This window comes from Archocentrus centrarchus, chromosome 7 (assembly GCF_007364275.1).
Source record: "Archocentrus centrarchus isolate MPI-CPG fArcCen1 chromosome 7, fArcCen1, whole genome shotgun sequence".
Taxonomy (NCBI): domain Eukaryota; kingdom Metazoa; phylum Chordata; class Actinopteri; order Cichliformes; family Cichlidae; genus Archocentrus; species Archocentrus centrarchus.
This window is the reverse complement of record NC_044352.1, coordinates 23764822-23778349: the sequence shown is the minus strand read 5'-3', so window position 1 is coordinate 23778349 and position 13528 is coordinate 23764822. Positions and strand designations below refer to the sequence as shown.

At 41.1% G+C, this 13528-nt stretch overlaps 1 protein-coding gene across 2 annotated transcripts in view; it reads right to left on the bottom strand.

Moving 5' to 3' along the window:
• Positions 1-13528, bottom strand: part of LOC115782450 (forkhead box protein J3-like) — a 68668-nt gene that overhangs the window by 8691 nt on the left and 46449 nt on the right. For both annotated transcript variants that reach the window (XM_030732621.1, XM_030732622.1), the window contains 3 exons: positions 12762-12920; positions 6155-6368; positions 3412-3684 (listed from right to left, as the gene is read on the bottom strand). In XM_030732621.1, the coding sequence (XP_030588481.1) occupies positions 3412-3684; positions 6155-6368; positions 12762-12920 (646 nt within the window). The remainder of the gene's footprint in view (positions 1-3411; positions 3685-6154; positions 6369-12761; positions 12921-13528) is intronic.

Here is a 13528-nt window from a genome sequence, read left to right as displayed (position 1 = left end):
CACTCACCCCGCAACACAGCATGTGTATGTGGTCGTCGGTTTCACCACTAATCCACCCGGGCACCGTGGACTGACTTTATTGCAGGGTTGGAATACCGTTTACTTGTTTGCTTTTCTTTTCAATCCAAGTTTGATAAACTTTTTTTATTGTGCTGCGTCAAACTGTATTCAGTATTTTATTGAATAAAACATGCAAAGAGACCATATTTGGTCTCTTTGCATGGTTTTAAACTGTGCATTTGTTCCAAAACTTCCCACAACGATACAAAAATCTCATATTTGAGGAGCTGAAACCAGATGATCTTTGACATCCTTGACTTTAATGATTTGTCAATTAACAACATTAGTTATCACTGATTTTCTGTTTCAGAATTAAACTTAATGCTGCAGTGATACTGAATGACTTAACATTGTTAAATGATCCAAAACTGGTCAACTAATTCACTTTAGAAAGATCTGTCTCACTCCAAGTTCTGCAAACAGCCACAAGGTGGTATGAGTTTACACACACACACACACACACACACACACACACACACACACACACACACACACACACACACACACACACACACACACACACACACACACACACACACACACAAACATCCAGGCATAGCATTGCTTGTGAGGAAAAAGAAAGAGGAGGATTCTTTTCAGCGCCTTCACCACCACAAACCAAACAACAATACATTCTCAGGCCGTGGATCAAAGACAGAGGGGTTGCTTTCATTCATCCTTAGCTTGGTTGTGGGGAATACTAACCTAGATAAATAATGTCTAAATAGGCTTTTCCATTGGCCTGAGAGCTCTCTTGCAGAAACACAGAAGAGAAAAAAGCAAAGACTGGGAATATGAGTAGGAAAAGCCTCGTGAAGCTTTGGAGAAGCCTGTTTGTATCAGCCCAGCCTCATAAAATCAAACACTCTGGGACCTTATAGAGGAAAGAATACAATATGAATCCAATGACTGCGTACAGAGACGTGCTATTCGGATGCGTTAGGTGAACTGCATTTACACCAATGTGGCCTTGGAAATCGAGATGTTGAATCACTGTTTGCTGCTGTACTGCATCTACACTATAGTGCAAGAAGTATTTGCTCTGCCTTCACACACATATGAACTTGAGGACATCCCATTCTTAATCCATAGGGTTTAATACGATGCTGGTACATCCTTTGCAGCTATAACAGCTTCAACTCTTCTGGGAAGGTTTTCCACAAGATTTAGGAGTGTTTATGGGAATTTTTGACCATTCTTCCAGAAGTGCATTTGTGAGGTCAGACACTGATGTTGGACAAGAAGACCCGGCTCACAGTCTCTGCTCTAATTCATCCCAAAGATGTTCTATCAGATTGAGGTCAGGACTCTAAGCAGGCCAGTCAGTGTCCTTGCTTTGTGCACTGGTGTGCAGTCATGTTGGAACAGTGTGTTCCCAAAGTGTTCCCACAAAGTTGGGAGCATGAAATTCTCCAAAATGTCTTGGTATGCTGAAGCATGAAGAGTACCTTTCAAGTGAATTAAGTGGCTGAGCCCAGCTCGTGAAAAACAACCCCACACCATAATCCCCCCTCCACCAAACTTTACACTTGGTACAATGCAGTCAGACAAGTACCGTTCACCTGGCAACCGCCAAACCCAAACTCATCCATCAGATTGCTAGATGGAGAAGCGTGATTCGTCACTCCAGAGCACATGTCTCCACTGCTCTAAAGTCCAGTGGTGGTGTAATTTACACCACTGCATCCAACGCTTTACATTACACTTGGTGATGTACACTTCGTGGCTTTCGATGCAGCTGCTCGGCCATGGAAACCTGTTCAATGAAGCTCTCTGTGCGCTGTTCTCGAGCTAATCTGAAGGCCACATGAAGTTTGGATGTCTGTAGCAATTGACTCTGCAGAAAGTTGGTAACCTCTGCACACTATAAGCCTCAACATCTGCTGAGCCCCTCTGTGATTTTACATGGCCTGCCACTTCGTGGCTGAGTTGCTGTCATTCCCAAATGCTTCCACTTTGTTATAATACCACTAACAGTTGACTGTGGAATATTTAGTATAGAGGAAATTTCATGACTGGACTTCTATCACGGTACCACGCTGGAATTCACTGAGCTCCTGAGAGCAGTGAATTGCTTCTACAATTTTCACAAATGTTTGTAGAAGCAGTCTGCATGCCTAGGTGCTTGGTTTGATACACCTGTGACCATGGAAGTGATTGGAACACCTAAAATCAATGATATGGATGGGTGAGTGAATGCTTTTGGGAATATAGTGTATATATGTGGAGACTTAGACCTTAGACTTTGTATGGTCCTTTCAAAAGAATTAGAAAAGAAGAGAAATGGGAGACTTTGGGCATCGGAGCTTCCAAATTGAAAGTCCTGGTTATAGAAGATCGTCTCATAATGTTGTATTTCTATATTTACATCAGATTGGAAGGGACAGCAGACTATATTTTCATAATTTTGTCATTTTAACTGTGAAGGAGATCTCCCCACCTGCTAGTCAGTCACAGTCACGCTAGTTAAAAAGAAAATTTTCTAACTTTGCTTTTTCATTGTTGCACACATTTCAAATTCATTTTCAAATTATAAGCAAACAATTTCATTATTTCTTTATGTCCATCCATTCATCCACTTTCTTATCCAGTTTAGGTTTGAGGCGGTGCTGGAGGTTCACAGTTGGTGTAATATAACTATTTGCTGTACCAGACCAGAAGAAGTCTGGTTATTCTCAATGCTGGTATAGCTCACATGTTTGAGCAGGCAACCCATATGCCAAAAGGCCACTGCAGAGGCCTGGGTTTGAATCCACCCTGGGCCATTTACTGCAGATCATAAGATGAGTGCTCCTCATATTTCAGAAAGTATATTAAGTATATGATATAAGCAGTTCCTGTTTGCAGTGTACTCTATGTCTGTACAAATCTCACTGGATGCTGATGTAACTGGGAGATAAAGAGCCTTTTGTCTGTGATTTCTAAGCAGATTTGTTCAGAATTGACTGAATTATTTGATGAGAGGGACAATTTTTTAAACTAATTATAGTAATTACCGATAAGGGTTTTAAAGTACATGAATTGCCATTCACCTCAAAGATGAGTATCTGTGCCTTTGTAACCTCTCTCCTAGAGCAATTAACTACAACTAAGGGGACTCCCATATAGCTTTGTTGGTGAACATTCATGTTATCATTCAAAGAAAGCTTTTGCATTCAAATTTAAAGTCTTGATATGTTCAGTGCACACCGCCGTATTTTTTTAATTATTATTATTTTGATTGACATATTATTATTCAATCACTGTTACAAAGTCATTACTGTCTGCCCATGTTTTTCCTGATATCGTGAACCAGTAGGCGACACCTAAAATATTCAAATCCTACACATGCTGCCTTTTGGCTGTTCTCACCTGTTGTGGGGCAGGTCTGCACAGTGTGACTCTGCTGGTGGGAGAGAGATGAGTGCTGCTGAGAATGACCAGAGTGCTGCTGATGCTGACCGTGCGCCGGGTGCTGACTGTGGGTGGAGTGAGGGGAGACGTGAGAGTGGTGAGGGTGGTGCGATGTCTGGCCGTGGTTGTGTTGGTGGTGGTGGCCGCTGCTGCTTCCTGTACCAGGAGAGTGCTGGTAGGAGCAGGCGGTGCGGGGCTGTTGACTCGAGTCACTGGGCATACTCATCAAACCTGCTTGGAAGAAAGACACATGAAACTTTAAAAGGAAAGAAAAATATATATCAATGGATTCTGTGTTGCAGGAAGACATTGTATACATGCAACCTGCTGAGCCGTACATTAGCAATACCAGCAAAGGAACTGCACGCGTTAAGCTGGTGATACAGAAAATTAATAAATGTGTTTTTATGCTTGGCCCCAATTTGTTGCTAAGTCGATTTTACACTGCTGGAATTGCAGCTCATATTAGAAAACCGATTAGTTTATGTGGAGGCTATTTATCAGCAGGAATATTGTACTTTGATCTGGAAACAATCTCCCACATCTTTGTCATTAGGCTGTAGCACAGTGTCAGAGGTGAATGCACTAAGTAGCCTAAAATGCTTAAATGGATCAACTTTCACACCTCTAGTGTGTAGTTGTAACTTTAGACATAAATGTCAGCACTGGGTGGTAAAATAAATATATTCACTTATGAATTCACAAGATTAACGATTTTCTGCCAGCTGCTCTCTTGCCTTATTTGCAGCACCAGTGCTGTTCTGCCATAATATTTTTATATATTCTTTATAGATTTCTAACACCCATTCATCTGATAATGCCTCTGACTTAAGTACGCTGCATACACACCCTTTTATGAGAGCACGCACAGCCTGAAACAGAAAGCTTGGGTTAACAAGGATAGATGATCCCCATGATTTCTGATTTGGGTTTTAGGTTTTGGTGAGCCAGCCTGGCCATGTCACCCCTGTGCCCAGTGACTCTCCTGTCTGTTTGCCATAAAAATCTCTGACTTGTTGCTCACACACAGACACACATTTTTCATCATCGATACTGTAGAAGCTTTACGTTGGTTGCTACTTTATTAAATTTTAAAATGATGCTGCGATGTTTTCTTTTCTTCAGGCATAAACCTGGACCTTGGTTGTCCGCTTCCCGGTTTCATGAGTACTTGAGTTAAATGTAAAAGATCCTTCCAAGGACATTTAAACAAAGGCTACGATGTTCAACAATCAAGTGAGGTGGAATGTTTACATAGCCGTCTCTTCTTCAGAAACTTTCTATTGGTACATTTATTCTTAAATCTATCATATGAGTGTTTTCTTCAGGGTCGTTTTGACCTTTTCTATTATTTGCTTCAGTGGTTATCACTACAAGATCTCTTCAGAACTTTTTGTGACCAATACACCTTAAGTAAAATTGATGAGTGCACCGCTGAAGTGTATTTTAAATCCAGTTTCTTTACTCCCTCCGCTGTGTGTATATTCAACGCTTTGTGAAAATACCCATTGCTTTATCAGGAAATCAAAGCTCAGGGTTTTAACTATGATTTTAACATGGCTGTGTTTTTCCTTCCTCACTTACTGTATAGGTATGTTTAAAGAGAAGAATAAAGGTGTTCAGATTTATCAGACATGGCTGTTTTTAATATGACAAAAAGGAGAGCGCAGCATATTTTTGAAAGCCAGATTGTAAAATGATCCAGCTGTGGATTTATTCTTTACTCTTTAAAAAGGTTCATATTTGATTCAGTTTAACCTGTAATTGATGATGGCGGCACTGCCTGAGTCCGCAGTAATGTGGTGTGTGGTCCTGGACTTGCTGTGGATCCGATGAGCTCCTCTGTCTCGATGAGTCATCGTGACTCAAATTCTCAAATACAGTGCCTACTGACACCGTTTCCTGCTGAGCCTCACACTTAAAAGACCCTTTCAAGCATCCGCTAAATCCATTTTCTTCCTCATTTTCCTTTTAGATCTCTGTGTAGTTTCACCCCCCCCCCCCCAGTCTATATTCTCATTGTCTTATCTGTTCTCTGTGTACAACCCTGACCACAAATTGAAGGGGACCTTGTCAGAGGGTGAATCCAAGCGGTGCTTGCGGGGGTCAACAGAGCGTATCAATCTCCTTGGTTACAGAACATTTGTTGATGTGTATCAGGAGTAAAAAGTGAGCGAGAAAGAAGGTGATAGGAGGGTGGTGCGATGGTGGGGTGTCCAAGAGGGAGGAGGCCTAGTGACCTGAAAGCTTCAGGAAGCAATTAGCGAGATGCTTCGCAAACTTTAAAACCAATCTAATTAGCTGCTATCAAAGCTGCAGAACCCTTTGCTCTGCTCGACTACAGATGTGTTTGAGTTTTTTTTTCTCTTCCTTCTGCTGAATTCTTCCTCTTAATTGCCTTTACTCGTTTGACTGAGCGAACCGTAAAATGCAGATATGCGGAACAACAGATTGTTTATTAAAACACAGCAGAGTAGGAGTCGTGTGTGGTGGAGGTTAATACTGGAATGCCTGCTATGAAACCAGAGTTAAACTGTTCATATTTCAAGGGGAGCTTACTCTTGTCAGTTAATTATGTGCATGAAGCTTTACAAAGAAGTTTACTTTATTTCCCTGTGAACACATGTGTTATTATAGATGTTGAACAGGTACACATGAGCAGAAACACTAATCCGCATACAAAATGAGGGCTGCCACCCACCTTGCTGTGAGAAGGACTGCTCAAAGACGCACTTGTAAAGGCTGCGGAAAGAAGCACTGAGGTCCTCAAAGTCTGAGAAGCAGAGCTGCTTGTCCCGTGACTCGGGGACAGGTAAACCGTACTGGGGTTGTGGGGGAGGAGGTGGTGGCGGAGGAGGTTGGGCGGGCTGCTGGAGGCTCAAGGACTGGGATGAAGGTTCTGAGTGGCTACTCACCTTCAAGGCAGATAGAAAGAAGAGACAGATTGATTGTTAAAGGACTAAAGAAGGAAAAGAAAAAGCAGAGGGAAGATCAGAGAATTGGTTTCAGAAAAATGGCTGACAAAGGCTGAATTCACACTGCAGATGAAAGATTTAGATCATTAAGGTGATAGGGCGTTAAATGTTCAAGTGCACATGTTTTCTGTGCCCTGGACGTTGACTGGTTAATCAAAGAGAGGTTTTGATAATTTATTGAATAATAAAGCTCATTGTTTCAGGACAAATCTTGGCTAAACTGTATATAAAATATTAAAAAAACACCACCTAATTCTTATCATATACAGAACATATACTGTAGGATTAGACAGCATGTTTGACTTTAAGAATTTCTGTGCCTACCTGAGGCTCAATTAAAAGGTAATTTTAATTGTTAAGGAACTGCTATTCAGTTGTAAAATCTCACTGCATATAAAAACAGTTAAAAATTATTGGATTACTCCTGAGTGGATTGCATATCACCACCATCTTGTTGCAGCACCTGCAGCTACAAAACAGCAATTTTTAACCTGAGAAAGGCTTTAAAATTCAGATTTTCCCTCCTAATGTAACACGATACTGTATCTTGTTTTGTTCAATCTAAACACAATATGCGAAACAGACGCACAAAAGGTCACTTTGGACTGGATGGGCCGTTTATGCGATGTGCATGTTAATCCCAAGTTAAATTTCGCGCACTGTTTGTCACCTGAATTTGAAATCATATCAACATTTGTGCCGCCATGACGCCAACCTAAGATTCTTCCATACACCAGAGGGGTGTATTATGAAGTCAGATTGATTTATTACCAATAATTACGATTTCACAGCCAGGCTTGCCCCTCTCTTGTCAAATCTTGCTTCAACACACCAAGATGGTGACGGCCAAACATCTCAACAGCGTCACAAAAGTGGCTCTCTTAACCTAGTTAGGTAACCATAGCAACTAATGGTAACCCTGGTCTGGCGCATGTTAAGAGTTTCAATTTAAAAACACATTTTCAGAGAGTCTCTTAATTAAACAAAGCAGAAGGAAGCTGTGCACTGAAGTTACAGGGATTCATATGCATTTAGTGAAGCTCTGCAGAAATTTAAAGTTTTTGTGCTTCATCCTAATCTGCTGCAATGTCTTAGAGTTGGAAATATTGTTAATAGAATAGAAACTGCTCAGTCTATTTGTAACATATGTAACGCCAATAACATTACGTGAGTAAAATTAATTTCTCTTTGATCTGGCCAAAAAGTGATTTCCTGAATGTTTAAATGTGCTGGAAAGTTTAGCTGTCACACTAGAAATTAAAAACCAGCAGCGCGATTGCACTGGAAAGAAAATCAATACATTTACATATGAATGCACATGGTATCGATCTCCTGCACCATTGATCTCTTGCTCTCTTATCTGCAGCACTGCCATTGCCTTTTGCCATTACATTTTTATTACTTATTCTTTATAGATGGCTATCAATCAGACCCCCTTTTAAGTGAGCACGCTCAGATCCTGATGCAGAAAGCCTGGGTTAACAATGTTAATAACCACGACTGACTTTCCACGTCAAACTTGCTTCACAGTACAGGCAGGTATATTGGGCCAGGTAATATTAGCAGCTTGGTTGAGAGGGTTTGTATGAAGAAGGAAACAATTCAAAAGTGTGATTCAACCTTAGAGGAAAAATACAAGCCTCGTGGCTCTTTACTATGAAACAAGTTCAGCTTAACCATGATATTTTTCACATTTTATTTGCCACACAAAGGTCGACTTGATAAGTTAACCCAGGTTTTATCAATCCAGCTACCAGTGCGTTCACATGAAAGGGGTCCTGCTAGCACCACCTGGCTAATCACAAAGATAGCCATTTCTATTAGGAGGAGAGTTGCTGATCTTACAAAGAACGATAAAACTATGAACATAACTGAAAGCAACACTGCTGCTACACAGAAATGAGTGGTAGGTGTGAGTGCGTGTAACAGGAAAAGCACAGTACATTATCAATATCAGAGTCAAGTATCAATGTTCTGGCATTAAGATATGGGAGAATCTGATGGATTAACTGGTGACTTTATTTTATGGACAACTGATTGGTCAGTAGACGGTGATCTCATATCTGTTGACTGTCAATCTGGAACATAACCTGCTCCGGAGCGGATCACATCTGCAGCGCAAGTTACCACGGCAAAGCCCCCCAGTAAGAAGTGACCGGCCTTCGTAATACTGAAAACCCAGGGTTGACCTTTAAGTTACCTGGATAAGCAGAAATCCATCTTCCTAGTACAGGTCTCAAGTGGAGAGAACTTCTCCTTCTTTTAAGTCAAAATGCATTAGAAGCAAACTTCTTGCCTTCTTTGTTTCTACTATATGAACCTAAATGAACACACCTGAATTTCAATTGGCAAACAGAAAAGCAAAATTCAGTAATAATACGATTTAATTTAAATGAATGAAATTAAAATTTCAGCAGAGCCTTTGACACTTATTTTTTTATATAAATTACTGTCAGAAGTCATTTTATAATTTAGCCATTCAGAGTGATGATCATACCAAATTCAATTTCACACAATTAAAATGGAATCTCTGCTGTCTCTCATTTCTTTTCACATAAAAGCAAAACCAAAATATAGAGCTTCAGATATCTGTCTCCAATTGTGAATGCAGCCGGTCTTCATCCACCCTCATTTCATCCAAGCTGTCATCTTCCTCACCATCCACCCGGAGAACTCAAGCAATTTGCTGTGATCAGTGTGTCTCTGCCAATATAAGCCAACTTACGACGACACATCTCCCACACATCTACCTCCAACCCAATAATGCCAGCCTTTCCATAAACTCTCCTGGTGTCTGAGATCTCTGCCAGCAATGCCACCAGTAATCACCGTCAGTTGGGGGGTGGGGGCTATCACCTGCTCCAGGTAATGAGTCAGAACTAAGCCTGATCCCACCGGACTAGACCGCAGATGAGGTCTGAAACGATGGAAGAGGAGGGTGAAAGGTGGAGAAGCCGATGCAGGGAGGAAGAAAACAAAAGATGGCCTCTAGAAATGAGAGGTTAACGAGATGAGATTGCACTGACCTTTGCTAATGCAGGTGGGAGGTGAGCAGGGAAAAGTGATTGATGGTAAAAAGGTGAGCAGCTGTTACAAGGGAGAGATAATGAAGAGTTGGGATTTTTCAGCCCTCCTGTAATTTTGTTTTTGAACTGAGACTGGCCTTTAAAACTGTATTAGATTTGGTTTAAAGGGACACAGACGTGAAAACTCTCACAAATACATCAAATACAATGCAGGTCTGTCACCATATTTAGATTTGACCAAAAGGAACTTTAGCAGTCACAATGGGCACCGTGAGACTGCCTCGACAAATGTGCATCACTGTGTGCTCTGTGTGTGCATATTCGGTGTGTGGGACCTGCTAAAATGCTAGTTAGTGAGGCATAGTGGCTACTGGTTACCTCCACCTATTTTCTAACACGTGGTGTCTGACCATGTTGGGAATCAAACGGCTAATTCAAATGGCCAATCTGAAAGCTGAAGTGAAATGATGGGTTTTATAGTCGTGTGATGCCATATGAATATGGGTGTAGTAATGCACTTTTTCACTCAGTCCCACCAGGAAGACATTCATACTGTTAAAACTGGTTGCACACACCAATAGCCATAAATACAGCACTGTGCAAAAGTCTTGAGGCACCAATCATTTCTTTATATTTTGCTGGGAAATAGTTGGAGCATTTTATTGAAACTTGTGTATATATGGAAGTACAGTAAATAAGGCAAAAACAGTATTTGTACAATTGTAACCAACTTGAAAGTCAATTTTTGGTGTGACCACTTTTATTCTTCAACACAGTCTGAACTCTCTGAGGCAGCTTTCTTGTAATTTCTTTAAGTAGTCTTCAGAAATAGTTCTCCAGGCTTCTTGAAGTTCAGCTGCCTTTTGCATCATTCTGCTGCTTCACACTGCTTCAATAATGTTGGGGTCCGGGCTCTGGGGAGGCCAGTCCATGACTGATAGTGTTCCGCTGTGTGTTTTTCTATCCAGGCATGCTTTTACTGCATTGGCAGTGTGTTTGGGATCATTGTCATGCTGAAAAATGAAGCTGTTGTCAGTCAGACACTTTGTAGATGATACTGCATGGTGGATCAAAATCTGATGGCACTTTTCTGTGTTCATAATTTCATCAATTTTCAGGGGATCTCAAACACCGCTGACAGATCAACCAGTGTTTTACAGAGATCTGTAGACACTCACTATTGTACTGTTGTACCTCTGTACATACTGACAATGATTTGAACCAAATTTCAAACTTCGACTCATCATTCCATAAGTCCTGTAGCCATTGATGTACCATCCAGTTCTGGTGTAATTTGGTATACCTGACCCTTTTCTCCCGGTTTCCCTTCCTTAAGAATGGCTTTTTGAGAGCCACCTTTCCACTGAGACCATTTCTGAAGGGCCAGATGCGTCTCTCAGGTCCTGTGTCAGATCTTTAGTGTATTTTTTCCTATTTCTTAAGGACATGACTTTCAGATGCTGTTCATTTGCTGTAGAAAGTTTAGGCCTGCCACTCCTTCTTTTACCCTCCACTTGTCCATCAAATATTATAAGGACACACTGCACACTGTGCTGAAATGGGAGCAAATTCTGTTTTTTGTGATAGACCACTAGTAACAAAGTGTTTGAAGATACAATTTAAATTTAAACAGGTTATTTGCTAATTTGCTAATGCAAAAAGAAAAAAAAAACATCAGGTACAAGGGTTGGACTGAAAATGATTGAAAAAGCAGCCAATGTCCAAAGAAAAACTTTGAAAGACCTTCAGAAAACCTGGAAAACTACCTTTAAAAAATTACAAGAAGGTCTGGCTCCTTCAAAGTAAAATATAAAGAAATTAGGAGTGGCTCAAGACTTTTGCAAAGTACTGTAGTTACATAACCAACAGGGGCAAAAAGAGCTACGGGAGTTCAATTCAATTTTATTTATATAGTGCCAACTCACAACAAACAGTCGCCTCAAGATGCACTATATTGTAAGGTAAAGACCCAACAATACAGAGAACCCAACAGTCAAAATGACCCCCTATGAGCAAGCACTTGGCGACAGTGGGAAGGAAAATCTTCCTTTTAACAGGAAGAAACCTCCGGCAGAACCAGGCGGAGAGGCAGCCATCTGCTCAGACTGGTTGGGGTTGAGGGGGGAGAGAGACAGGACAAAAGACAAGTCCTCCTTTCTCACCTCTGCACAGCTGTCCAATCACAGCATTAAGTGAGTGTGGATGTAAGATTGTTGGAGCTTTACACAAAGGCATCCCCTGTTTGAAGTTGAAAAAGATTTGGGGTGAATAGCTTTCAGAGTCTAATAAAAAAAAAATTACGAAGCAGTTCAGGAGTATTAAGTATCTTCCACACACACACACACACACACACACACACACACACACACACACACACACACACACACACATAGCATCTGGCTCACAGAAATGGTCAGTTGTCTTAAAAAAAACAGCAAAAAACCCCCCAACAAAAATTAACTTTTTTTGCATGACAGAAGCAAGCTTCTATCAGAGCATTTCCCACAGGTTTGAAATTTATTTTGTGGCGTTCGGCCCTTCGGGGTGTGAGTGGCTGCAAACAGTATTGATAGTCTGCGGCAAAACAAAATTCAATTCACAAGCTAAATAATCAGTGCATATGAATGCAATGCTCAACAACAAGCAACTGAGTTTTCAATCAATCTGCACTCTGAATTGCATTTCCATACCTCTGGAAGGAAGGAATGATAAAAGTCTCTTTGGATCGGGTCAGCTTGACTTGTCTGAGCGCAAATAAATTCTCCATATAGGAAGTAACGACTGAAGTTGCCCATTTGATTCTTTCTACGCATGTAAAACAACAATAAAACAATAATCCATTGGGCATAATTCATTATCGTCTGCTTAGCTCTACCATTGCAAAATAATGCATATCCTTTATGCACAATGAATGTGCTCTGCTAAAGACGAGTGAAAATATACTTGGCTGCAAAATGTGAACATCAAATTCAAAATGAGTGTGAGCAGTGTACTGTAGATCCAGCGTACATGTTGTTAGCTGGTTACCACCTCCTCAGTCTGCTAAGGGTGCAGCAGACACCTTCTGTACTGATCTGGTGTCTCGACCGGTGTCTGAATCATCCAGATTATTTCAAGTGAATCCAGGAAAAACAGAACATATAAAAATAGTTTTGCTTATTTAAAAATTTGTCAGCTGTTAATGAAAAACCAGAAGAAAAAGACATCGAGTTTGTAGCAGCTTCAGGTCAACGTGCAATCCAAGTGGAAACTGCCACGAGAAAAACTGTCCTGCAACAATCACCCTAAACAAAGAAAAAGGTCTTACTGGTGTGTAGCCGTGTACACTGCTGCCGCCGCTGACCGCGGTGCTCCGGTTGTTGAGGTTGACGGACGCCAAACTCTGCTCTGAAAGACTGTTGCTAAGGCTGCCGCCCAGACTCCCAGGACTCTCGCTGCCTTCTGCCTCATGGTTGTACAGTGCTACCTACACACATCCGCACAGGATTGATGTTAATATGACAATAAAAGCTGTTATACAGGGCCAACAATTCGAGCCAATGCACCACATAAACTCCTTCAAAGGCAGTGATTCATGGTTTTATTGTTCCTTGTTGCCCATTTTGTTTCTCTCCCTCATTTTGTTCGTATGCCATTTCATATCCAGACTGACGTGAGTGTTGCCCCACTCAAGAAATTACCCACGCACCATTAACTGATGGAACAAGTTATGAGGAAAATATGGAAATATTAGCTCTGGTCTATGTAAATTAGTCCTTTTGCTGCGTAAAAATCACTGACCCCAAGCTTGTGAGGTTTTCTTTCCCCCCTTGAACTTGTTGATTTTGATTAGATAAAGACACAAGTTATGCTTCACAGTAACTATACTGTATATCGTCTTGTTGTGGCAGATCACAAAGCGTTCGAGAGCGATGCCTCAGGATTGTGTTGAATCATGTTTCTCTTGTTTTATTTGACTGTCAGGACTTGTGAAGCACAGCGCCAACATTACCTCCAGGCAACATTTAATTGTATAGACAAATGTGAAAATACAGCCTTCGGGTGAGACAACATTAAAGGCTCTCTGGGGCAGTG